Raw genomic sequence first — 26,502 nt, 5'->3', positions numbered from 1 at the left:
AGGCCGGTGCAACTAAGGTGTGTATTAGGTAGTGTCGCATGCTTTATTGTTCATACTCAAAACCAGTACTGGTACTATTATTTCATAAAAACACGCCGTCTTTAACTTTTTATAAACCGTTATATATACCCATCGTGTCTTATGTATATGGATAAAAACCCAATTGGAGCAATCTATTGACAGCGTGCATCATAGTCCGGTTCGCGTGTTAAAATACGGTAATATGTTACTCGTTTACAATTGGTTTGGTGTTGCAAGCTTTGCAATGCTTCTATTCGCCCACTCACACAAGCATTGTTATAACCTTTTCCTGCGCATCGCGATGAAAAATAATTTCCGGAAATGGTCATATTTTGATTATCCATATATAAAATAATGTGATATATGGTGACTCAGGAAGTAGTTAACGTGGGACCTACTGCTTATAAATCTCTACAATAATTTGCGAGTGTGCTATAAAGCGATGGTTTAAATATATTTGCGAAGCAATTTATATTTCAGCTTCATCTAATCTTTGCGCACATTTGGAGCATGTACTCGACATATTATGACAGTGGCGTGTCTAGGATATTATATGGGGGAGGGATTAAGTGCTTTGAAAGAATATAGAACTCTGAACCGCGGTTGATTGATGATATTTGTGAGATATAAAAATCAGTTTTAGCGATTTAGATTGAAACAAACAAAAAAATATGCGCCATTTTTCAAACTAAGCGTTTGCGCTTCGTGTAGTCACACAGTTGTGATATCATTCATTCTCTTGGGGGGAGAATTGCGGTTTTGAGAGATGTAAGGTCAAGAAAAAGTGCGATCTACTCCGTGACTTCAAGTTCTTTTTGAAAGACTTGAACAAAAATTGTTGATTCGAAATCGGGGAACCGAATAAAAATAGATTTCATATTCGCGTGACTTAGTGCTTTGAAAAATAGTGCTTGTTGCTGTATTGTTTTTAACACGATGGTCTGAGATAATTAATTGAGTAGCCAGGCGATTTAAGTGAAATTCGTAGCAACACTGATGGTTCAGGCAAACATTTTTTTCCAAAAAGACATCAAGCCCGCAAATGCAGCCTACTTAACTGAAAACTTGAAATATTGTATACAGTTTGCGTAGTTAGTATATCTTGGTTTTCATAAAAACTAATCTGTACATACGTAGGCGGTTAGAATAAGATAAAATGACCTTCATAAAAGCTTTTCGTATTCTCTGCGTTACTATTGGATTGGTTGCGGAAAAAATACCAGGTAAGCATGAGCCAAATAACAAATACATTCAAACGCCATAGCTAATATAGAAGAAGAACACTCTTCTTATTGTCAAAGTTTTTCATATTAATTATATGTAAATTTTGAACGGGTGGAAATTTATATCACGTTTAATTTATCCTAGATGGTGTTTGTGTTACCAAGATTGTCAATGGGAAAGTTATAAGTATTGGAGATTGCAAGGTAAGTTTACCATTTATAAGAACATAGGATTCAAATAGATGATGAATAACCCGCACTGTTGCGAACAAAATAAAGTATAACGGAAAATGCATACTTTATTTTATGTACATATGTTCTTGTCATATATACAATCAATAATGGAGCTTTTTTCTATTTTGTGCAGAAAAACGATGGATCCGGTGAGTAAAATATCAAAAAAGATGGTAGTTTGCCTGCGCAGCATTTTTTAATAGATAGTTAGATAAGACTTCTAGGACCATGACTTTCAACGCTTTCACTGCTCGGAAGTAATATCTATAATCAGGAAATAATTGTTGTTGTATAGCCAGATGGATCAAGTAACATCGTCTTAAATCAGTGTACGGCATACGTTATGTACTACTGGGCCACACTAATTTCCGCCTATTAGCAATCGCCCCATTAAACTTTAAATTGTGGCGAACTGGCGACTGGTTTTGCATAATGCATGGCAATATTTTATATCTAAGGCCTTTGGGAATGTTCGACCTTCGTCGCCAAATTTTATACAATTTGTCGGACATTTTAATGCGAAATTCTAAAAAAAAAAATTAACTGACAATTATAACTAACCGCAATCACGTTCGGCAAGTAAACGACATACATCTGAAATGTGCATTCTCTCACGCCAATGACTATATAACAAACGCCATACAACAGTCATTGTTGCGACATAAATCCGTGTGCGGATGAAAATAGGACTTGGGATTTTTGTTTCAAAAGTGTTGTCGTTCGAAGGCCATAAAACATTTGGCCAACGGGTTGCAGTTTGCCGACCACAGTCTATATTCACAATTATATTTTGTCTATTTACAGATATTGTCAAACAAATTCAAAAGAGTCTTCAGGAGAAACAAATTGAAAGTAATCAACATATCATATAATTATTTGGTGAAAGCTTTATTTAAATTTTATTTTTTGAATATTATTTATCGTAGGGTCACAAATATCTGACAACTCTTAGAAATATAGTGTGACAGAATATTGAGCTTTTTTACCTATCACAACATTTTCCAGAGAACTGTGACATGACGTACAATTCAAAACGTTTCAAAGTTGTACTATCGGTAAAACGCAACGTCAATTTTATTGATGCTCAATCATTCTGCAAAGGACATAACTACAAAAACGTGGCAAACATATCAAAACGTTCACTAATACGTGACCAGTACACTCGGCTTTTCGGATGGACAGGGATGAGACATCAGGTGAGTTTAGTATCTATTTTGGTCCGTGAATAATTCCTGTAAAAACGAAAAAGCAATATTTGAATATATGTACACGAAATGTATAGAACGAATTAGTATCAAATCATCCAAAGTGCTGCTAGTCTGACCACCAGATCGATAAAATTGCGCCAAGCTGTGGGCGATTTTTTTATGCTGATAACTTTGTAATAAAACTTTAAATTAAAAAAACAATCCCGTTGGAGACCACAGAAATTTTTGAGAAAAACAGGAATAATAGCCTTTTAATCTTTGTCCACTTAAAATTTCAAAACTGTAGATAGCGCCGTTATAGCGCATTGACTGTATATTATTTAAACCGTATTTTGTGTTTTTCAGAACGGCCATCTCATAGCTACATCCGGCGGTAATATACTGTTGCCGACAGAACTTTGGTATCCCGACAAGCCGTATTTGTATTCGGAGTTCACAAACGTTTTTGTCTTAGTCTATGAAGACTCACTTAAAAGCCAAGGTTTATGGAATAACCGACCATCCTACACTGCCCATGGTGCCATCTGTGAGAAATAAAAGCAGAAACGAGAATAATTATCTAATAAACTGAAATTTCCCAATCGAATAATTTATTTTTCGGACGGATATTTCTGTTATTGTATATATCAATCCTTCCAATTATCATTTTCAGATGTATTGACTTCCTGCTCAACACGACAACAAATTTAGATTTTGATATAAGCAATCTCAACATGATTTATAAAAATATATAAACAGAGTGTCCGTAAAGTCCCTTTACAATTTCAATTTTGTTATTAAGTCAGTTCTCGATATATATTAACCGGGTTTGTTGTTTTACAATCAGTAATTGTTTTAAGTAAGTATTTTTATTATCAATAATAATATTAATATATATTAATAACAAGAGAGCTATGCTCAAATATATGGACACGTCACAAGGTGTCGCTATTTTTTATTCTGACACATAAAAACGAATCTCTCGAAGTCCACAGAAATTTTATAAATAAGTAAAAGTAATACCCTTCTGGCAAAAAAATCAATCTTTAACCATTGAAAATTTCAAAGCAATTGGTCCAGTATTCGAAGGGAAAGGCGATTTCATCATGATGAAGGAGAAGAATAACAAGAACAACAACATAATGTTGAAACGATCGTTATGTACACTGACGTATCCAATAATTAATACTATAATAATGATTAATATTGATATATATAATATTTTTAATACATTTGTGAGGACCAAAACAATATATAGTATCGATAAATTTCCCTAGAAATTTTAAGACTTCATGGACACCCTATATAACTCGCACGATTTGAGGTTTATACTCACTCTTAACTGTATCTACCTATTGGCAACGCGCAAGCAATTTATACCTGACTGCTGTCTATGACCGGATATCACTAAGTCGGCTGTGATATTCAGGTGCGACACCCACAATAATCACAGGGGATAATGATGAACTGTGATTTTTCAAGTTTAGCTTATTCGCATGCTACCTAGTCTAAAACGTTTTTTTTTTCATTCTTTTTATAATTCTGCAGACCAGTCTGCTAGACCAGACATGTCGTACTAAAACTAAATGTCAGGTAATTCTGGGTGTGGAGCAACAGTAATGTCTAATTCACGGAGCATTCAAAAACGCGACTGTCATAAAACAAATTTTGTCACGGCTGCCAACTTGGGGTTGAGAATATGTACGGAATAATAAAAATTTGACGACTAAATAGTTGGCGTGTACAATCTTTTAATTTAAGATTTTTTTCTCTTTGTATATATATAATGTTAACGTACTTCAATTGATTATATTTTAAATTTTCTATACTGTAAATTTACATTTTTAATCAAAGAATTAATTTTATTATTGATTGAAATTTTCAAATTCATGACATGCATGCAACTATAAAACATTTATATTAGATTAGCTAAAATGAAAGCCATGCTCAAATATATGGAAACGAAACCCAGTACTCAGGCACCTGCACTCGTGGTATTAGAATTAGAATCTTTTATCGAATACTGGAATAGATAGAATACATAACACCGCTTGCTATAATGGTTGACATTACTAATTCCGGTACACTGTGATTTTTAGCTAAAATATGCCACTTTAAAATATTTCTCCGAAATTGGCAATTAGGCAGTTCAAAAGTTTGTCCATTAGTGAATGAAAAATTCGATTTTTTTCATAAGCTAACAACAAGAAGAAGAATAAAAACAACAACACAATAAAAAAAACGATCATGCAGTCAGTCAATCACATGCCTAAAGTACTCATTGGACAAAGCTAATTTAAAAAATGCATTTCATTGTAAAGAGAGACGCGATAAACCAGTGATGGTTACCGAGTAGCGTAACCTATAAGGGAGTGAGTGAGTCTAACATTGAATCATACTGAGATCCATGAGTTCACTCCTATAACATTTCCGTGCTACAAATAAAAATAAGTCAATATACTGAAAAACCCACACCGCACTGTTATAAGATTAAGCAAGAATCTTGTTTGTCTTTTTGCAAAAGTAAGTAAGAGTCATGTAAGTTCTTTATTCGATATTTTGCCACAACTGTTAAGTTGAAGGTTTAAATTTCACACAGAACGTATCTGCTCTGTTCTTTTTGGTTGAAAAGGTATTGACCTGTGCTTTCCAAATCCGCTGCAATCATGACATACATGTTTGTATAGGTTGAATAATATCGCTGCCCATTGAGTGGATGCGCATCGTACCATTTCAAATCGCTGTTCGATATCATAGTTCCGTTGCGGAAACGTAGAACCTGATTCTGAAAAAAATAATTTGAAAGGAATTAATATTTTCTTAGTAGTAGTACATAGTATAGTATGAAAGTTCGTCGATTAAAGCTTCTGTGCTGCTATATTGGCATCGTAAACATAAGGGGGACTGGATTCAAAACCCTGATCCATTTAGAACAGGGGTGCGCAGCTTTTGAAACAGGAGCGCCGCATGAAAATAACTGGGTGGAACCTCGAGCCGCACTTTTCTTTAACATGGGCTATCTAGTAGTTGCAGGCACACAAATATTGCTTATTGCAAGGCATTGTAGGGTCAGTTAAATTGGATTCGGGTATAAGCTTCGCAACGCAAAAGGATTGGAATTACGCACACGTACCAAATTGAATGTAATGAAATTTCTTTTCGCGACACAAATCATTCAAAATAGACACTTCTCTGCGGACCGCATAAATTTTCCCTGAAAGTCACATTTGGGCCGCAGGTTGCACACCCTTGATCTAGCATCACGCCAACGGTCACCAACGTACACAGAAATGAATTTTCTAGCTGGAAAGAAACAGCAGACGCTCCTTATGTATAAATGGAAGCTGAAGCGAATCATAATAATCTATCAATGCCTCATCATTGCCTATTCTAATTGTTTACAATCACAGATATAATTTTCAAACAAAATGATAGGTGAAATAACGACACTTCGCATATGACTTACAATGGGATCGTATGTCATGCCAAGCCAAAATCCTCTCCTCCCATTCATTTTGTTTTTACGTATGTATCTCATGACTGTGTCCATATGATCTTGGCTGTATATATTTGCCAATTTTCCATTTATTTGTTGGCATTTGGCGACTGCTGATGCTTTTTGAACCTTCTCAGTTGCTATCGGTACGAATATCCTTCCATTATAGCGCACAATATCTGTAATTGGAATAAGATTAAATTGTTGAATCATATAAAAATTGGGCGCTCCAGAAGTATGTGTTTTTGTTCGCCTATTTTACATCAAGTTGTGTAAAGGGACTGAAACCTATGGGCAGAGGGGATATTCACTTGGCTAACACAGACAGTCCCCGAACTCGTAATAGAACTAAAATGAGCAAAATCGGAATAATATTATGGCCTAACCCTAACCTGGTACACATACGGAAATTGTACCAGAAATGTATCTACGGGTGTCATCGGACATTTACACTTCTGGTCAATGATGGCGGTTCATTGTGCTTGTCGTGTGTATTACTCTGGAATAGACGCTCATTATTGCATTGTTAAAAGTAAACTACACCAAAATGTGCTCAAATATTGGCCTTGTTTTAGTTTGAATATGTCTCTTTGTGATTCTATAATGTCTGTTTGGATAGAGACATAAAATGCTACAAATCAACATTAAATGTTAAAACACAGATCCGGTTGAACAAACCTTGTTCAGTAAGTCCATGTGGGAGCGCCAATTGATCTTCTAATTTTGCTATTCGTTCAAGCAATTCATTTATTGTTTCGTTCAACTCTGCTCCTTGTTGTACCAAAGCTGAACACCAATGATAGCGTGTTATAAAATAAATCATAAGACTCATGTATAGCCAAACTGAAATTAGATATGCAAGGGAAATTAGTAATTTGGACAACATTTTTAACAGTATGGAAATAAGTAAAGTTGCTATGTCGCTAAACTAGTTAAGAACCTTTTCTAATTTGAAAAGGCAATTATGAAATTCTTCTCCTTGAACTATTTAATTACCTTTTCGCACCAGTTGTGCCTCTTCAAAACAACTTAAATTGCCCTTAGACGAGATTAGTTTGAAAAAAAAAAAACTTTTAAATAACTTTTTGACAATCAGACTGATAATATAAATTGAAATACATACAACGTTATTATTCATTAAATAACAAGAACACTTCCTGTAACTCTTATACACATTAGTGTCTCACAAATTATGTGTTTTGTTAACTATTCAAGGTTTTACCGGTTTGGTTCAATCACCTACTCAACTGAACAACACCAAGAAGACTGTTGATATTATTTTTGTTTGAAGATAAAAATACCTTTTTATCACGCAGTATAGTTTTGCGATTAATTTGTGGCAATTTATGAATAAAATATCATTGCAGTTTTACCTTCATTGACTTTTTGATTAATCAGGGTTTCCAGTTTATCATAATCAACTTCCCCTTGTGATCCTTTAGGTCCAGATGGGCCTGAATCTCCCTTGGGGCCTTTTTTGCCCGGAATGGTCTGTACTTCACCTCTGAAAATTGGAGCAAATCAATCAAATCGTGTTATATTAGCCATTAAGGATTCTTATTATGAAATATTTGTATCTATTTATTCCTTTGCCCGGGATGCGCAGGATAACTGCGAAATGATCTGATTATCATCGGAAACCTTGCAATGACTATAGGAAAAACATTTACGAATACAAACTTACACTTTACAAAACAAACACTTTTAGGCAAGAACTGCATTTTCTTTTTATGTGTTTTCACAACTTTGTTCAATACTGACCTCGACTAAGAGTGGAATGAACGGGATTTTTCAATTTTGGCATTGTTGATTAGAAGCCCCCAAAACTAGAGTCGCGGGTCAAGCCGCGTCCGAAATCGAATTAATCACTGAGCCAAGTTTAATAAATAGAGTGATTTAATATATATCATGTACAGGCCACAAACATTGTCAATTCTCTCTTTTTAACGAGTATTCCCATGGGAGTCGAAAGTCAATAAGAATAGTCAACCAGTTTGCCGCTACGTATAACGACGAGGAGGGGTTCAGCAATTCTTTATATGACTTGAGTTTTATTGTTCTCAATATCATGTTACCATATCTGATTTCATATTATTTCGAATATATTAAATTTTTTTTTATTCGCAATATTATATCGGAACGATAGTGTCCATAAAGTCTTGAAAGTTTTTGCAAATACAGAGGGAATTTATCGATACCATATATTGTTTGGCCCTCACAGATGTATTGATTAAATGAAGTAAATATAATTAAACAATTACTGATTAAAAAACAACAAACCTGGTTAAGATATATTAAGAACTGACTTTATGAATATGTATGTATGACTTTATGTATATTTAAATTCCTAACATACCTATTTTCATTATATTGATTTTCCGCATCCACATTTTCGAGCTCGAAACAAATCCTCTGTCGTCCAGTCCCACCCGCGACGATGCAAAGTGAGAGAAATAACCCCAATGTTACTATTTGTGATGTCATAGTTATTAAACTAAAACGAGAGAAACCTGTGATAATAGAAATATCTACGTCATAATCGTTGAATTACTTTATAGTGTCCAATCGTAACTGCAAACTTAGTCTGAAGATATATAAACAGTGTGTTGTGAGGTTAGAGTTCACTTTACTTCCACCAATTTTTTTTATAAAACACTTTGCGCCTCTGCACGGGACTCTAAACTAAAGGATCCACTGATATATGTAGATAGATATTATTATTTAAATCGACCGCAATCTTTCCAGTTCGACAAAGCCTACAAAATTTATTAGTCTGGATGAGACGGCGGCATTGCATTCGGAAGCAAGATAATAAAACAACATAGATAGGTCCAACGCTTTAGCTTTCATTCAATATATATAAAAACTACAGTGACTCGAATTTATCTGCTATCGATTTTTTCCTTTTACCCTAAAACACCATCGAAGCTTCTTTTGAAATAAAAAAAAAATGAACTGATTTGTAATCATCTTAATTTCTAATATGCCTGAATCCACCCTCCAGATTTCTTCATTTTCAAATATCGCAACATTGCGAATACTGTACCATGTTTACATATACATCGCCGGATGAGAACAGAAGGGGCTTAAGTCACATTTTTGTGAAATTTACTCTTTTAAATGTTTTGGGGTGTTGAGCCATGCTCTAGTCTACAAGATGGTGGTTTTGAAATCTTGAATTTCTCAATAATAAAAATTTTAGCTGGACTTAGAACCATAATATTTTGTAGAAACTAAAAACAGAATGGAACTACGTTTCAATATGATGGGCATAGACATCAGAAATAAAATGTCTGAAACTTACATCTCTAAGAATTTGTTCAGTGCAACTTAGGCCTAGGTCAGAAAATTTCAGAAGTTGTTGAAAACAGAATGGGCAGAAAGTCCTTTTTAGGGAGTAAAAAAACAAAAAGGAAGTGTCAAAATAAATTGATAACAAAGATATTCTCATCCACATTGAAATAACCAGAGATCAGGTCTTTACTAATTGTGAATATCTAGAAATTTAAAAATAACGAAGTTCAAAATTGTTTTTTGTGCTTTTCTTCAAACTCAAAATTGTGACTTAGGCCTGTTCTGTTCTCATCCGGCGATCCATATGTATATATTTTCCCTCCACATAACCGTATCATTTTGACTTGGGATGTAGATCTTAAAAAATAGAATTTCCGCACACATCAATGTTTAAAATAATTTCACTGACCAACTACGTTTTATTAACTCGATTCTTCGTTCACACGAATATATATTAGTAGTTTGGTTTACCAAAATCCCCTGAGATCGTTTGTCGGTCATGAACTCATCTTAGTAGGCTCGTATTGAATTCGTTCCTTAGAAATTACCCCGAGTTTAACAGCTGTTATACAAACAACTACAAGACCAGGCATGCGTTTTACAGCAATCAAGTGTGATCAAGCTACCCCCAGCCATATTTGCATCAAGCGCCACTCGCGGCAAAGTTCAATGGCATCACATGGATGGTACTGAACTCTAAAAAGTCTGAAGTATCTTGTCTTTCGTTACGTTAGTTGTTTGAAGCTTGTTGAGGTTTTGTGTTTTGACTGCTCGGAACGCTTTGAAATGATGTATGAAACGTCTAAATACGTAATATTGCAATACGAAAATGTTCTCTTTTGTGTGAAGGCAATGTGGACAAAAACACGTAGCCTTCTCGTAGATTTTAGACACGTGCGCAAACCAACAAAGCGCTTTTGAAACTGATCGAAAACTAAAGTTTGATTACTCGGCAAAGACACCGCCTGGCAATCAATATCATACTTGTCAAACACTTAATTAAGAAGCAATCGCCAAATAGAGCAACTTTGCTTTGTATATTCGATAACTATGCATTTACACTGGTACGAGAATATCGAGCGGAGACCGAAGACTTATCGATCGATTCATGCGCTCTTACTCCATAGTGACATCGTGTGTCCCTTTGCTAATTAATTATTAACTCGCTAATTATACGACATAATTCATCCAAAATCAATATGCTTTTGGTCCGAGATATGATGAATGCGCACTTATGCACATGTAAAATTTGGAAGAGATTCAACTTCGCTTTCGTGAGATATCGACTAACATACTAAAGTGTCTAACAGACAAACACACAAACAGACAAATACATAGACATCAAGATCGATAAGTAACAACTTCTCGTAGACATGCAAAAAATCCGGTTCACGTACCACCTGGTGGGGCTACTGGTTTAGCCTGCTCTTTAGTCTAGTTACTCGTGAATGAGAAGATAAGGACTAAGGTTAACTAATCATTTGGATGTAACATGATCAAAACTGCTATAAAAGGAAAATATCATTGGCGCTCGTAACACTGTCACTCAATTGCATTTACTAATACCGGTACCTGCCGACCAGCTGGAAAGATCAAGTACCACATAAATGTTTTACCGATTAATTTTGGCGCTGTTTGGACAATAAATGATCGAGTTATTGATTCTATGGTACCTGCCGACCAGGACACATTTCACTTTCCAACGTTCGAATTCTAGTCACTCTTGTTGCGAGCCCGGAAAATCTTCACACGACCCACAGTTTGGGAACCACTGAATAGGGAACCACAGCTTCTTTAGTTAACATGCATAATAGGTTTTGTCCTAGTCAACCAGTTGTTTTCCAAACTTTTTTTTGGCAGCGGCCCCTTCGGTCAACTTTTTTGACTACTGAACGCTTTACCCCACCCCGCTCTCAAGCTGCCCAAATCGCCATCTGCGCCCCTCCAGTTATTGAAAACGTCCACAAGGGGGCGTTTTCGCCAACATTGGGAACCGCTAGGTTAAAGGTTCTACCGTTAGGTGTGCCGACATGTGACGACGATGAATTCCTTTACACATAGCATTTGAAGGTGATGTAGGTTAACAAAGGATCGGTGGCAGAAAACGTGAATGCACCAGCGCGGTGGGTTCTCAACCTACGAAGACTGTTGCACGTGATTATTTGCATAACATACAGTCAGGTAGGATTGGGTTGGGGGGTGCGAGAGGTCACAAGATGGATTCGGAAATTTAAATGTAAATTCGTTAAAACTACCGGCTTTTTCGTGTTATAATAAATTTTTCTGTCTCGTAATAACTACAATAATTCAATATGTCTCTCTATTTTAATTCATTTGTGTTCAAGGTAACTAGCGGTTGTGGCGACTCACGACAAAATAAACTCATTACCTATCTAAAATACCACGCCAATCCGCGGACATAATAAAGTGTGATCAACTGCCCGATTATATTTAGTTTTCATATATATTGCACTCATGCGAATTTGTTGTAGTCATTAGAAAGATCTGGTATAATAGCCAAAAGGGAAATTGAAATTAAGTACAATTAAAATACATTTAAAGTATATTAGTAGATGAAAAATACATATTCATCGACACGAAATCTCCGCGGTACGGCTCCTGAGTCAGTCCTCGAGATTACACCAGTCGGTAAAAGAGCCGACTTTTTCAACGGATATGTAATGGTTTTTCTGTTGAATAAAATATTCAATCCATGATCGATATACTTATTTGAAATGGTTGCTTTATTCATTTAATTGTGATAAATTAAATCTGCGATTGCGTCGATAAAATAAAAGCACCACTACTCCAAAATAACACGGTAATCCGCAACCATAAAAATGTCGATTACATTTTGTTTTGATTTGTATTCTTGCCAATTTCACCAATATGAGCTGTCCCTGCAACTCTTACTCCGCTCTATCGCAATGCCGCCACTCGATTAATTTCGAGATATCACCGTTATAGATATAGAATTTATGAGATTTTCAATGTCTAAGAAAGTGTTTTTAATCTGTCGCGGTCCACCCCAAAACAAAACTCATGGCGTTTTCCGTTTTATTTTTAGTATTTTATAATGCCACTTTTACAGTAAAGAAATTTTTAGTTACGGATTCACTTCTTTATTCTATCTTTAGCATCTCGTCGCTGATGATTATATAATAAAAACTAACTCGTTTTCCTCATAGGTGTCATTGTTCCATTCGAGAACAAAAAAGTAATTATAATCGTCTTCGCGACACAAGAATATGTCGGATTTAGGGAGAATAAACACCGAAATCAAGATTTTTAGGGCTTAAATAACACGCCACGCTGACGTAAACAATGGAGATTTAAACAAAATGCAATCGCAAACGCCTTATCGACTTTATTTTCCACCGGTCAAGGGCCGGGGAAACGTCCACATGCATAATAACTATTACAAAATGAACTGCTTTTGAATTTACATAAATTCATTCGCACTTCTCCATTTTGTTTGAAATGTTAGTCAAGCCAAGAAGTCTGTAATCCTTGCTTATTTTTAACACACAGTAAATAGTTTTTGCATTGCTCAATAGTGATGAGGTAAACAATTGATTGAAATTTTACGTGTCTTATGTAAACGTTTAAGCAGAAAATACATTAAAGCATAGGTTTAGTGCTTGTTTAGTTTTACTTAATAATTAGTTTGACTTTGCCAGGTATTGCAAACTGAGCGGAAAAACGAGAATGTATGATGACCAGCCACTATTTGGCTTTATACATACGACAGTGAATGGCGAAGTTGTACTCCGAAGCGTTCTATGCCTAAAAAATCTGAGCAATGACGCTATGAGACTAACACTCTTATAGCGCCATCTTAATATATAACAACCTGTCCATCACAAAAGCATTTTTTCAAAGTAAAAAAAATATCGCGCGAAGTTTGTAAAATTTTTCAAAGGGGGGCGCGGCTCAAAAAGTTTAAAAACCACTGTGTTATACAAACAACAACAGAACCAGATATGTATTTTACAGCATTCAAGTGTGATCACGCCATCTAATTTACAAAATGTGAAATAGGAGCAAAGGTATGTAATAGCGAAATTATTTTGAAACTGCTGTGATACAAACAACACCATTTTGCAGCATTCAAGTGTGATCGCGTCATGTAATTACTTGGAACATTTACAAATGTCAAATAGGAGTGAAAGCAATGTATCAGCTGCATTGGAAACTCGAACAATTCTACCGCAGTGACGTAGTTATTTTAAAATGAGCCACAAACACGGATGAAAAACAGATGCTACGACTCCTATTCGCTTCAAGCGACAGAAGTTCAATAGCATCATATGGTATAGACCAGGGGTGGACACGGTTTTTGAACCAAGGACCCATCTAGACTGGCGGGCCATGTAAGTGTGACGTAAAAGTTACATTTTATGAACAATGTTTACACTGTTACAAAAGCAAAACTGGAAAACAATGAGCCTCGTGCCAAAGCTAAATCTAATCCCAATCTGTACAAATTCCTTGAGCTATTTTTTCGATAAAACATCAAAATTTGGTTTTAGTTTGGCTGTGGCAGCATCAGGAGGTTTGCCAGATTGAACTACCCAGCAGGCCGGGTTTGGCCCGCGGGCCGTAGTTTGCCTATGTCTGGTATAGACCCAGTTTGGTAAACTGAACTCTTCAAAAGTTTCAAGTATCTTGTCTTTCATTTCAGATAATATTACGCGTGATTAAATATAACGCCAATTATCTCGTTCTCGACCAGGACAGAGTAAATCTCGTCAGACAGGACTTCTCAAAATGTCGCGGGCTACGTTCACATGGAGAAATTCATTGCGTCACTTGCGCCTTGCTGAATGAAACGCTTGGATTGCACAACACACTCGCGGATTTCTATTATGAACACACGGGAATTTGCGCACACCTTTCGCTAACAGACAAAGGAGTCAAAATTGAGTGTAATATTTGTGTTATTTATATACCTATATATATATATATACATCAGTACTTTGGTTGACTAAATCCCCTGAGAACGTCTGCGCGTCATGAACTTGTCTACCAACGCTTATATGAAATTTGATTTCTTCGAAATTATTTTGAGACTAAGTGCTGTAATACAAACAACAACATTTTGCATCAACCAAGTGTGATCACGCCATGTAATTACTTAGACCAGTTACGTATGTCAAATAGGAGTGAAAGCAATGTAATAGCTGCGTTTGAAACTCTACCGGTGCCACCGCAATAACGTAGTTATTTTAAAACAATTCATAAACACTGATGCAAAGCAGCTGCTACGATTCCTATTCGCACCAGGGGCAAAAGTTCAAAGGCATCACGTGGTAGAAACCTAGTTTGGTAAACTGAACTCTATAGGGTATCTTGTTATTCTTTTCAGACAATATTACGCGCAACAAATTTAACGTTAATTCTCTCGTTTTCATAGCTCATTAATCGGGCTAGAGTTCTCGAACCCAGACAGGGTAAATCCCGTGAGACATGACTGCTCGAGCATTTCAGTGTCGTTGGCCACTTTCGCATGAAGAAATTCATTACCAGTCGTAAACATATTAGCAATTACAAAATACATAAAAAAACACAAGTTAATTATTCTCAAAAAATCGATCAAGTCAATGATTACTGGTTTCTGAGTGGGCGGGACAAAATACTGTAACACGTAACCTGGACACGACGTCACGACATGACCGATCAACCATTTCAGTGTCGCTGGCTGCTTTGGCACGGAAAAATTCACTGCGGACCGCAAACAATTAACCAAACCTTAATACAAGCCAACTCTTGATTCACAAAATATATATAAAAAAGTTAAGTTACTTAAAATCGATCCAGTCAATGATTGCTGGTTTCTGAGCAGGGCGAGGCAAAATATTCAAACATTAAAATAGCAGTTTACTACTCGAATATCCGGCATTACGTGGCCGTGAAGCGGCCAAGTTACTTGCGCGTCGCTGAATCAAACTTTTGCATTGCACAACGCACTTGCGGATTGCTAATGAACACGCGAGAGTCTGCACACACATTTGTCTAACAGATAAAGATGTAAAAATTGAATGTAATATTTGCGTTATGGTCTTTTTATTCTTTTAGCGGATATGATATTGTTTTAATTCCTAAATGAGAATATAATGTGCGCCAATGTCGCGACAATTTCAACAACTTTTTAGTAGGCCGTTTTCTAAATTTCGAAGCATCAATACAACAATCTAATAAAATAACTTTTCTAAGATTTTTGATCAGATACATTAACTTGAATATGTAGAGGTAAAATCAAGTAATTTTGTCAGAATTTTTAACGGATCCGCAGTGGCAAAATTTCATTAGTTATATTTGATGCAAATATAACATGGACACGATGAATAAATAGAACATATCTAGGAGCCAGTAGTGAAGATATCGTACAGTGTACATTTTCACGGTGGCGATAAGAAACCAAAGCCGACACGAAAAATAATAATAGGAATGAAATTGTAGATGAACTGAACAATCACACCAGGTATACTTTGGCCCATATGAAATACTAAAAATTTAAAGTCTACTCAAACTCATTTCAGCGCGGGCCGCGGTGAGGGGCAAACTCATTTGAACACGGGTCGCGTCTAGGGACTTGCGGGCGGCACGCGGGTTGGGCAGCTTTGCCCTATGATATGAAAGGCGTTAAGATAACTTCATCATATGGCGAACACATCTTTTATTCAGCTACCACTTCGTGATTGGTTTGGTACTAGTCAGCTAGTTATTGGGTATTAGCACCACCACGTGACGACAAAGAGTTCAACAATTTCGTGCAACTTCACCAACGGTCCTATGGCAAGTGTGAATGCATCAGCGCGGCGGGTAGACTGTTGCACGTGATTTTTTGCATAAAATAGTCTAAGCTTCCGATGGAGTTTCTGTGGTCACTTGGTTCTAAGTCTAATGTATTGTGAAGTGTTCATGTAATTTAATATCCATTCACAACGACATTAATTTTTTTACGAATCAGCGGAAAGCATGTTGTGATGTTATGACATACGTGACTGTTATAGGGTCATCACAAATGACGTAGTCAAGAGAAGGAGCCTCTCATCGTCGAAATCCGGCCCTGTCAGTAGGATGTGAAAGATAGTTATAGTGACATTGTTATAGTGCAAATGACAGCCTCGATTCAATTACCAGTTCATGCGAGATATGGAAAATATTCACCCAATTGTTGGGTTTGCCGCTACGTGGAACACCCCGTGACGACGATGAGTTTTGCACTTCTCTTACGCATAATTATTTCAGATAGTATTCTGTGCGTATGCAGGTTAATCATTTGCCAAATGGAAAGCATGACTGCGCCAGCACGGCGGTCCATATTGAGTCATAAACATAATTTGTTGATATCCGGACTCAAGTAAGTAACTATGGTTATCACAACGAGATGTTTGGTTGTGTGCTATCACGAAGATGGCGTCGGCTCTTCCCTGACTCTGGCAGTGAGTCAATTTTAACCGCAGAGATCATGCCTTCCACATAGTTACACACACCCTCCTTTGGCTGGGCAATTTTCACAGTTTTTCCGGAAAAAAAAATCGCTTTGTATCCGTTTTAACAAGTGATCTCTATCCCGCCCGTATACATCGATGGGTTTAACTCAGCTTTAAACTTTCAGGTGAGTGGCTCCTATTCCACCCATGTTTTGGACGCTTCAATGTATTTTCCTGAATGTTGTGGAAATATTATCAGCGAAAGCCAATACTAATATGCACAAGTGATCCATACTAGAAAAAAAAATAAAGCTTCTCAATAAAACTGCATATAGAAACTACCAAGACTTTAGAGTACGATCCATCAAAAATTTCTCTAAATAAGTCATTTATTATATTGAACATCATTGCCTTGAAAATATTTAGAGGAAAAAAAACATTTGTTTGTATATGAAAAGTTTAGGTTAAATGAAAGACTTGATGACCCCCGACTTGCCTCCTTCTCCGAGCAATATCGAGTAGTTTTAAATTTTCACAATATGCATGCAAAGCTTATGGACGCTCCAAACTGCAACCAATAAGATCTCTAGTTGGGAGCCACTATACAAGGTAATCGTGTCTATAAAACAAATGTTCATTTCTCTGGCCTTTATTGCAGCAATATTTGTAAACACATATCTTAGTATTCGTTTCAATTTTATTTCCATTTCAAACTGAATGAATATGAAAAATATATTTACGGATACTTCAAGTTAAATAATATGTAATTAATTTTCAGATTAACGCAGTCCAGAATTGGTTTCGTAATATTTTGCTGTTAAACATTGCAAAAGTAGGAAAGGTATGTTTACTTCAGTCAGTTCACGAGAGGTGTAGCATATCTGAATCAACGGTACAATCATGTCTGTCACTGACACACTATTCTTATTCTGATCCTGCTTTCGACTCTTCTCTGGTTTCATTGACTTCATGCTGCAATTTCCGTTGTCTAATACGTGATCAGTTTCTTTCTACTCAACTCTGTCTCTATTTGAGATACGTTCGCATTTCGAATTTGACATATGCTTGTACGACAAATCTTTTTCCACATATTTCACATGAATAAGGCTTTTTGTTAGAGTGTATTGCCTGCAAATGAGCTTTTAAACTATATTGTTGACTGAATGCCTTCCACATAATTTACAAATAAACGATCTTTCACCTGTATGCGTACGCATATGCATATTCAGTTCCCATTGTTGCACCTTGATGACCCCACATATTCCACATTTGAACTGATATTCATTAGTATGCAAATTTAAATTCTCCTTGCGTGCAAATACCTTATTGCAAAAGCTGCAATCAAATCTTTTCTCTTTCGTATGAGTCAGCATATGACTAAAAAGGTGAGACTTGCAGCGTAATGCTCGATTACATATTTGCAGTGGCGGCGCGTGGTCATTTTGACAACCGGGGCAAGCTACTGCGGGACCAAGTCATCCCCATCTACGGGGACAGGATGAGCGCTATAAGTTCTCCCATCATTTTATGAGTATAAAAACCATTCCATCGGTAACAACCAATCGGCAAAAGCGACAATTTTTAACGATAAGAAAGTGTCTTTAAAACCGGTCCAAGTCAAGGGATTAATAAATATAGACATAGTTTAATTTGAAACCTCTTTCAAAAGGAAAGGCAATATTTACCCAGATAAATACAATGACATATTAACAGAAACTTCGGGAAAGCAGACAAAACCTAAAATAAGGTTTAAAACGTTACTATGAAAAAAGGAAAGATAAGGACATGCGTCGCTCACTCATAAATATATATGCTGCTAGACTTCTACTGCTTGAACATATATGCAACACGCCGCGGTTTCTTGGAAGCAAAATGCTCAATAACGCGCTGATTAAAGTCATGCATCCCAGAAATAACGTCTCTGTGAATGGATAAAACAGCCAAGGAATTTAATCTATCTTGCTTCATTGTGTTTCTGAGATACGTTTTTATACGCTTCAGCGTGCTGAATGTTCGCTCTGCGTCGGCGGAAGAAATAGGCGTCGTCAAAATGATGTCCAGAAATTTTGCAGACGCCGCCAAGGTAGTTACTAGAGTGTTATCTATGAGGAACCCATAGAGCGCGCAAGTTGATGTGATGTTCAAAAAAGTTTGATTGGTGTATATACATCGCAATTCATTTTCCAATTTACCCACGTTTATCATGGGGTAAAATTTGGAGACAGTATCCAACAAATGGATGGGAAATTGACGTGCAAATTTTGAAAAATTTTTGGGGTTCATCAAAGAGAACGCGGCAAGGTGTTCAGTGCGCAGACGATCGCCTATTTGATTCACCAGAATGTCACAGCATTCCTTTGCAGACCAAATCAAACGCTGCGTTGTTTGCCCGCGGCGTAAAGAAGCACTCCATGTGTCGTCGTATTTTATTGTTTCCCGGATACGAGATACAGCATCGCAGAAGTCTGAAATACACGACTGCACAGACGCTCCATCCATTAGCCTTGACTGCAATGCGCCGTATAATATATCCACGTGATAGAATATTGTGGAGAAAAAAGCGAGAAAAAATGAAAACTCGCCATCTTCTAGCAGACGCTTTAGACCTGCCGCCTCCCTCACAGAGCGTTCGTCCCAAACCGGAGAGCTCTGAATGCCATTGAAACACTCAATGAGCTCAGACCTAATTTCGGACACGCCCTGCACCACGCGTGATTGGAAGTTCCAACGTGTTGGTGCACAAGCTGGGAGACGGCGGCTACATATCTGGCGAAGGAGGTCAAAGCGCTTCGGCGAAACGGAAAAAAATGAAGAAAACCCCGAAACATTTGCAAAAAATATACGGACGAGAGGGGTATCAAGACACATATTTTTAATAACGAGGTTAAATTGGTGTGCATAACAATGTAAAAAATGCGCATGAGGAAAATCTTCTTTTATATAAACTTGAACACCATGTTTCGACCCACTCATGACTGCCGCGCCGTCATAAGTTTGAGCTATCAATTTTGACTTTGCGTTGTAAGGCTGTAACACTTCTTTCAGTACAGCCGATATCCCGCAAGCCGTGCGATCAACGATTGGTACAAAGCTGTGAAATCTCTCGGTAGGTTTACCATCTTTCACAAACCGAAAAATCACAGCCAGTTGGGAAACGCACGTGATGTCAGTTGTCTCGTCGGACTGAATCGAAAGGAACTGGCAATTCTCAATTTCCCGAGCCAAATGTTGTAAATAAATTTTATACATTGAATCGAGCAAATCATTTTGGATATCCTTAGATGTCCCTTTCGAAACAGTTGCGGCATCAAGATGATCTCTCAATACTGTATCTAGGGATGCGGTGTATTCCACCATATCCAAAAATACCCCTCTATTAGAAGAGCCAGCCCGTTCATCGTGCCCACGGAGGGACAGCTCGTGACAACCAATGAACTTCAAAACATCTATCAATCGACCGAGAACATGGCGGTTTTTCTCGAATTTTTTGATTGATAAGGCCCAAGACGTTGTACCTATAATTTTTGTTCCAGCAGCAGCTGCGAAAACGGAGTGCGAAGTAGTGCATCAACCTTATTCATTATGAGGTCTAAGGCTAAGAAATGCGAAGCCGGAAAGTGAGGAGCTCAAAAGGAATGTGGAAAATCGAAAGCAAATGGACTAAAGGTCTCTAATCTAACTGATTCAAATAGCGAAACAAGCGACAAAAACGAAGGCGAGGAAACTATCAACTCTTCAAACAACCAACGAACGAGAAGGAATGCGTGAATATGTCAACACGTTGTTGTAAGAAACGTCGGCATTGTGTCGTCATAATTTCATGATTTAGTAAAAGAAACAGAAAACAAACGCGGCGAGTTGATGATAAAAAGATGAATACGATATACAATGAGCAACCGGGGCAAAATCGGCGTCGCCGCGTCGACGTTCGGCGAAGGCTTTGCCAGCGAAAAATGAACCATGTCGGGAGAATATGGCTAGTGTAGACAGTCTGTGCAACCGATATTGAGGTATATTTCGAATATTTTTTATTATACCGAAAAAACAACCGGGGCATTGCCCCGGTTGGCCCTATTGACGCGCCGCCACTGCATATTTGACACACAAATGTCTTCAGGTGTAGATTGATATGTTGTCCTAAAGATTTAGTGTCACAAAAGCCTTTTCCACATTCTTCACATTTATATGATCTTTCCCCTGTGAATAGTTTTTGTCAGCATGCTTTAAAGTGTTTTTTGGCAAGCTTCGCATGTCTGTTGAGTTTGTGGCTTATGAGAGTGTAAAACAACTCATGTTGCCTTAGGCAATATTAGATTATAAAATGGTTTTAATTGGTACTCGGACATCGGCATATTTAATTTTGAACGCCATAATTAGTTTCCGCCAGTGGTTCCAAATTTGCCAATCTCATTTTTGCATAATTACCTTGTATTTGCTTGCGTTTACCTTATGTAAAATATTAAAATCTTTTATGTTAGGGACGGAATGAAATTTTATCACAAACGGTGCCCTCAAATCTTTTCTCTTTTGTATGTGTGAGTATATGGTCAGAAAGTTGAGACTTGCAGCCAAATGGACTCTGGATGAGGAAGCTGTTGAACAACGCAACGCCACCGTGGTGGCTTTTATTGCAGTAATATACATGAACACATAATTGAACATCCGTTTCAATTTGAGTTACATTTCTGAGTCAACTTTAATATAAACACTGTAAGATAGATAGTTCATTTTTTGTTTTCGTCATCCGAGTTGCGCTTGAGACCGAATATCTACTCTTAACTAAGAGAAAAATATCAAATCTTATCCACTGACGAACATTTTGATTTAAATACATCAGTTGTGTATCAAAAAGTATTTATCCTAAGAGAGGTTCCTGTCACAAAGCAGGCAATACCTTCGTCCATTGGAAGTGTGACATAAATAAATCAACGGTGCGAGCATGTTCATAACACCTTGTGCCTATTATCAAGTTATTCGTGATCAGAAACTGTATGAACTTCTTCTTTGATTTCAATTAGTTAAGATGCTGCATTATCTTCTCGTTTTGATCGAACTCGTAGGGAATAATGGTGCTTTCTGAATAAACGTGATCAGTTGCAACTTTGTCTGTATTTAAGAGACTTTTGCATTTCGAATGGGTACGCTTCATGTGGGCGTTGACATATGCTTGTACGACAAATCTCTTTCCACATATCTCACATTCATAAGGCTTTGCGTTGGAATGTGCTGTTTGCAAATGAGTATTCAGACTACCTTGTCGAGTAAATTTATTTCCACATACCTCGCATGCAAAAGGCTTTTTGTTTAAGTGAGCAGTCTGCAAATGGGTATTCAGACTACTTTGTCGAGTAAATTTATTTCCACATACCTCGCAAGCAAAAGGCTTTTTGTTGAAGTGCGCAGTCTGCAAATGGGTATTCAGATTACCTGATGTCATAAACGATTTCCCACATAATTTACAAATATACGGTTTTTCACCTGTATGTGTACGCATATGTAAATTCAGTTCGCATTGTTGCACCTTGATGACGCCACATATTTCACATTTGAATTGATATTCATCAGTATGTCGTCTCATATGCAACCTAAAATTACTTTTGCGTGCAAAATATTTATTACAACGGGTGCACTCAAATTGTTTCTCTTTTGTATGAGTGAGAATATGGTCAGAAAGGTGTGACTTACAGTCGAAGGACCACCCACAAATTTCACACACAAATAGCTTCATATGTCGAATTATATGTTTTCTCAGTTTACTATTGTGACAAAAGCCCTTTCCACATTTTTCACATTTATATGGGTTTTCTCCTGTATGTTGTCTCATGTGGATAGTCATATTTTGCGCATGGACGAGAACTTTCTTGCAAAGTTCGCATTTCTGTTGCTTGCTGTTGCTGTCAGGAAAGTGCAATTTTAGATGGCGTTTCAAGTAACTTATATGAGTAAATGCCTTGTCACAAATTTCACACTTATGTAGTCGTTCTCCAGTGTGTGTCGCTTGATGGTTTCTAAGTTGACTAATCCAACGAAAACGCTTACCACAAATATCGCATTCTTGCAACTTACTCTGCTCATCAGGAAAGTGCAATCGCAAATGACGTCTCAAGTTACCATTCAGTGTAAATCCCTTGCCACATATTTCACACTTATGTGGTCGTTCTTCAGTGTGTGTGTTTTGATGGTTTCTGAGTTGACTAATCCAACGAAAACTTTTACCACAAACACCGCATTCGTGCAACTCACTTTGTTTATTCTTTTTCATTTTAGTTACTGATATCTAAAAGTATTCATCAGAACATTGAATAACAAGAAGTTGGCTACAATATAAATACATATACCAAATAAAGTCTCTTTATATGCGATATCTACATAAGATAATTTATTCTTAAATAGAAGTGGGGTAAAAAATAAGCCATATAAGATACAGATAAATAGGAGTATGCGGACCTGTTATACAAATTTTCCCCAAATCCCATTCGAAAACATCTGACCCTTTGATAATTCAATAAAAAAAGGAAACATCGACCGACGAGTCTCACGGATACAGTTTTCCGTAAAAGGCACTCTATAATAAGAAACTGATCCCGTAAATAGTTAAATTTCCAAGCATTATAGATTAAGCTGCATGATGACAACTGTACGGTCAAGCCGTATCACAAACACTCAGTCCGTATCGGAATCAATGTAATGAAACTTTGCTTGGTATTGAAAACGCACTTCACTGTTTAACAAATAATAGCAAGCCCAGGGCTTTTTGTGATACTTGAGTTCCGCACTAGAGAAATATCTAGCAAAATTGCCGACTAACAACGACAGGGTTGCCGAAGTTCATTTTAAGCGCCGCGCGTATCGTCAGCATTCATGCGTAAAGAATATGCTACGATTGATGATTAAAACATGTTCACTAAAATTCTGAAGCTTACCCAGTTTATGGATAATCGAGATATAAGACGACTCGTCTGAAGGTGTATTCATTTCTGCGGATGGTAAGTAATCCTCTCGGAATTTTAATTTTCAACGTTCTTTAATATATTCTTGGAATTCAAAGATATTCGAAAACTCAGCTAAACTATCCTATCTGCTTCTTACCGACTACATATAGTTTATATTGGACAACCCTGCTATTAAAACAACTCGTCCTCCACGCCGCCAGTCTTTCCTTGGAGGTACTTAACTAATTCTAACCTATACCGGCACTGAAAAACGCTTCGACAACGATCTCGACTGAACAATTCACGCGGCACGCGTTGATCCTCGATATTACTGCACGCTTCAGTGACTTTGTAAGTCCTCAACGGTTTGTTTGATCGATTAGACCAGTGTTCTTCAACTTTTTTGAACATGTTATATCTTTTACAATTTTCCAAGAACTTTGTATACCTTACAAATATCAATGTTTATTTTAGGCACAGATTGTAAACAACTAAAACTGGCGATACTGCAATACCATGCGATCTGATGGGATAATGTCCGCATGTTGTAAACCGTGTAAATTGTCTTACGGCACTAGCGTCAATTTAACGTAAATTAAGAGACGCGCATGGCAGCCGAAATCATCAATCAAACCACGAGCTTCCATTGTCTATTTCTACATAATTTGTGAAGTAACAATGTGCTCTAGTCCAGGGGTGTCAAACTTGTGCCCCAGAGAACTTTCAATGCGGCGCTCAAACGCTTAACAATAATTGTATTATTTTGTAAGTTTTTTTATCTAAATGTAATACATTTTTCAAACCTTAAAAAAAGTGAAATTGATTATTCACACAAAAAACGACAATTTACTGAAAGTAGTATTGGAAAAATATTTTCAATTTGACCCAATCATGGATAGACCTTAATCTAGCAAAAAAATACTAAAAAAAGAGGAGTTGCAATATTTCTGCATTTCTCAAAATTCTAAAGCACATTGATTATTATGTAACATTTTCATTGTAAGCAGTCAATATGACAAATTTAATGATCAATTTTGAACAGAAATTTTTTTATGTGTTTGTATATTGTTATAATTAAAAAACTACCTAGTTACTAAAAATCAATATCAATCATAACTCAAGCGGTCCTATGCCACGTAATGGTAGGAAATGTGGCGGGAAATGACTGGCCCAAAAAGTCAGTCATATGTTTATTCACTGATCTATACATGAAATGATAAACGTAATATTTTAGCAATATTGAAATTAATCAAACATTCTCAACGATCCAGATTAACCGATGATCATGTGACTTCGTTAATTAGAGTTGGTACTTTAAATTGATTTCAGCCTGATAATATTAATAAGCTGGTGGCACAAAAGTGATGCCAATAGTCAAGACATTCGTAATAAAAAACATTGAGTTTCTTTTGTAGCATTTTGTAAATTTTAGTTCTATATATTTAGATTAAGTCATTTTAATGCATGTATTATTCTTTCCTTATCAAAACAATGTTAAAAAATGTATTGAATAGTTATCATAAAAATTTATGATTTTTTGTAATAAATACAGTAAATTGCAAGAAATAGTGAAATGCAAAAATTAATTTGTAAATGGCATTTGAAATTTAAGAAAATAACATAACTCATTCGGCTGTTTAATTGCTTCACAATATATGTCACAAACTACACTTATCTAAAATATGCTTAAGTATACATTATCAAAATATAATGTAAACTGTTTGCGGCCCTTTTCACAATTCCCAAAATGCGATGCGGCCCTCGAAACCTCACGAGTTTGACACCGCTGCTTTAGTCGGTTCTTTGCGTACATGCCATGCTATTTTTTATGTGCGCCGCGCTTGCTTTGTTGTCTCCAGTTGAATATTTTATATTTACGTTGAGGCATAATTAATTGTTTTTTTAACATTTGGATTGATTAATACGAATTACTAATAAATGCAATAGTAACAGAACAGACTTTGAAGTATTAAGCCTCAATATCAAAAAGATTAAGAGAAAAGTTGAGTTAGCCAAGTTTGCCGGAAAACTGGAAAACAGAGATCACACACACATGGAGATCAATATTATCGTTACGGACATTGATCTGAGAAAGTTCTTCACTGGAAAGAAAAAGGTTTAGATAAATTTAAGTCGAAAATTAAAAAGTTGCTCAAAATTTCAAATCGTCGGCACAAAACTTACGGAAGCATACGAAAATAAATATGATATTGTACACATACCACGAGATTAATTTCGCAAGGTGGGATTCGATTGGCCAAGAATCCGAAGACTTTGTGTCGAACATACAAGCCACTCTGGATGCTGAAACTTTTGAGCGATCCCTCTTTTGTTTTGAAAAGGGAATAACCTCTGACGGACTGACAAATTTTGTATATATTATTTTATTTCACACTTTCAAATACGTACTGCATTTTACTATATTAATTTTTACCTATTTCATTTCGTTTTGCACTTTCAAATATATATTGTACTTTTCTATATTAAATAACAAAATTTTCAAGTAATCATTCTGCTGTCATTTGGTTGAAGAGACCCGAGATAACCCAAAAACGCGTAATCCGGATGTTTCGATGTTGAGGTTCGTTTCATTGGGCGTCAAGTTCTCAAATGCTGTTCACATATCTAGACAGCGTGTGGTAAACGATGGTTAAACAAGTAAAACAGATGCCACAT

The 26,502-nt window shown here is 36.5% G+C and overlaps 3 protein-coding genes across 3 annotated transcripts; 1 reads left to right on the top strand and 2 right to left on the bottom strand.

The window, feature by feature from the left end:
- The first annotated feature begins 1,161 nt into the window (after positions 1–1,161).
- Positions 1,162–3,223, top strand: LOC144427244 (uncharacterized). Its single transcript, XM_078116119.1, has 6 exons — positions 1,162–1,244; positions 1,390–1,448; positions 1,612–1,627; positions 2,283–2,330; positions 2,484–2,674; positions 3,032–3,223. Exons 1-6 carry the CDS (start codon positions 1,178–1,180, stop codon positions 3,221–3,223), a joined length of 573 nt encoding a protein of 190 aa, XP_077972245.1. The 5' UTR covers positions 1,162–1,177.
- Positions 3,224–4,471: 1,248 nt separating this feature from the next.
- LOC120333256 (uncharacterized) lies at positions 4,472–8,667 on the bottom strand. Its single transcript, XM_078116459.1, has 5 exons — positions 8,518–8,667; positions 7,535–7,665; positions 6,840–6,947; positions 6,132–6,340; positions 4,472–5,450 (listed from the first exon to the last, which is right to left on the bottom strand). Exons 1-5 carry the CDS (start codon positions 8,643–8,645, stop codon positions 5,250–5,252), a joined length of 777 nt encoding a protein of 258 aa, XP_077972585.1. The 5' UTR covers positions 8,646–8,667; the 3' UTR covers positions 4,472–5,249.
- Positions 8,668–20,967: 12,300 nt separating this feature from the next.
- On the bottom strand, positions 20,968–23,189 carry LOC120339802 (uncharacterized). Its single transcript, XM_039408008.2, has one exon. It carries the CDS (start codon positions 23,154–23,156, stop codon positions 21,909–21,911), a length of 1,248 nt encoding a protein of 415 aa, XP_039263942.2. The 5' UTR covers positions 23,157–23,189; the 3' UTR covers positions 20,968–21,908.
- Positions 23,190–26,502: the final 3,313 nt, after the last annotated feature.

The sequence above is a fragment of the Styela clava genome, chromosome 9 (genome assembly GCF_964204865.1).
Source record: "Styela clava chromosome 9, kaStyClav1.hap1.2, whole genome shotgun sequence".
Classification (NCBI taxonomy): domain Eukaryota; kingdom Metazoa; phylum Chordata; class Ascidiacea; order Stolidobranchia; family Styelidae; genus Styela; species Styela clava.
The sequence above is the reverse complement of the archived record's forward strand: the minus strand, read 5'-3'. Positions and strand labels throughout refer to the sequence as shown.

Coding starts and splice junctions, on each gene's coding strand:
- LOC144427244 (XM_078116119.1), top strand. CDS start 1,178: ATGACCTTCATAAAAGCTTTTCGTATTCTCTGCGTTACTATTGGATTG. Junction 1,245..1,389: donor GGTTGCGGAAAAAATACCAG/GTAAGCATGAGC, acceptor AATTTATCCTAG/ATGGTGTTTGTGTTACCAAG. Junction 2,675..3,031: donor GGACAGGGATGAGACATCAG/GTGAGTTTAGTA, acceptor TGTGTTTTTCAG/AACGGCCATCTCATAGCTAC.
- LOC120333256 (XM_078116459.1), bottom strand. CDS start 8,645: ATGACATCACAAATAGTAACATTGGGGTTATTTCTCTCACTTTGCATC. Junction 7,666..8,517: donor AATCAATATAATGAAAATAG/GTATGTTAGGAA, acceptor TCCAATTTTCAG/AGGTGAAGTACAGACCATTC. Junction 6,341..6,839: donor ACATGGACTTACTGAACAAG/GTTTGTTCAACC, acceptor TTCCAATTACAG/ATATTGTGCGCTATAATGGA.
- LOC120339802 (XM_039408008.2), bottom strand. CDS start 23,156: ATGAAAAAGAATAAACAAAGTGAGTTGCACGAATGCGGTGTTTGTGGT.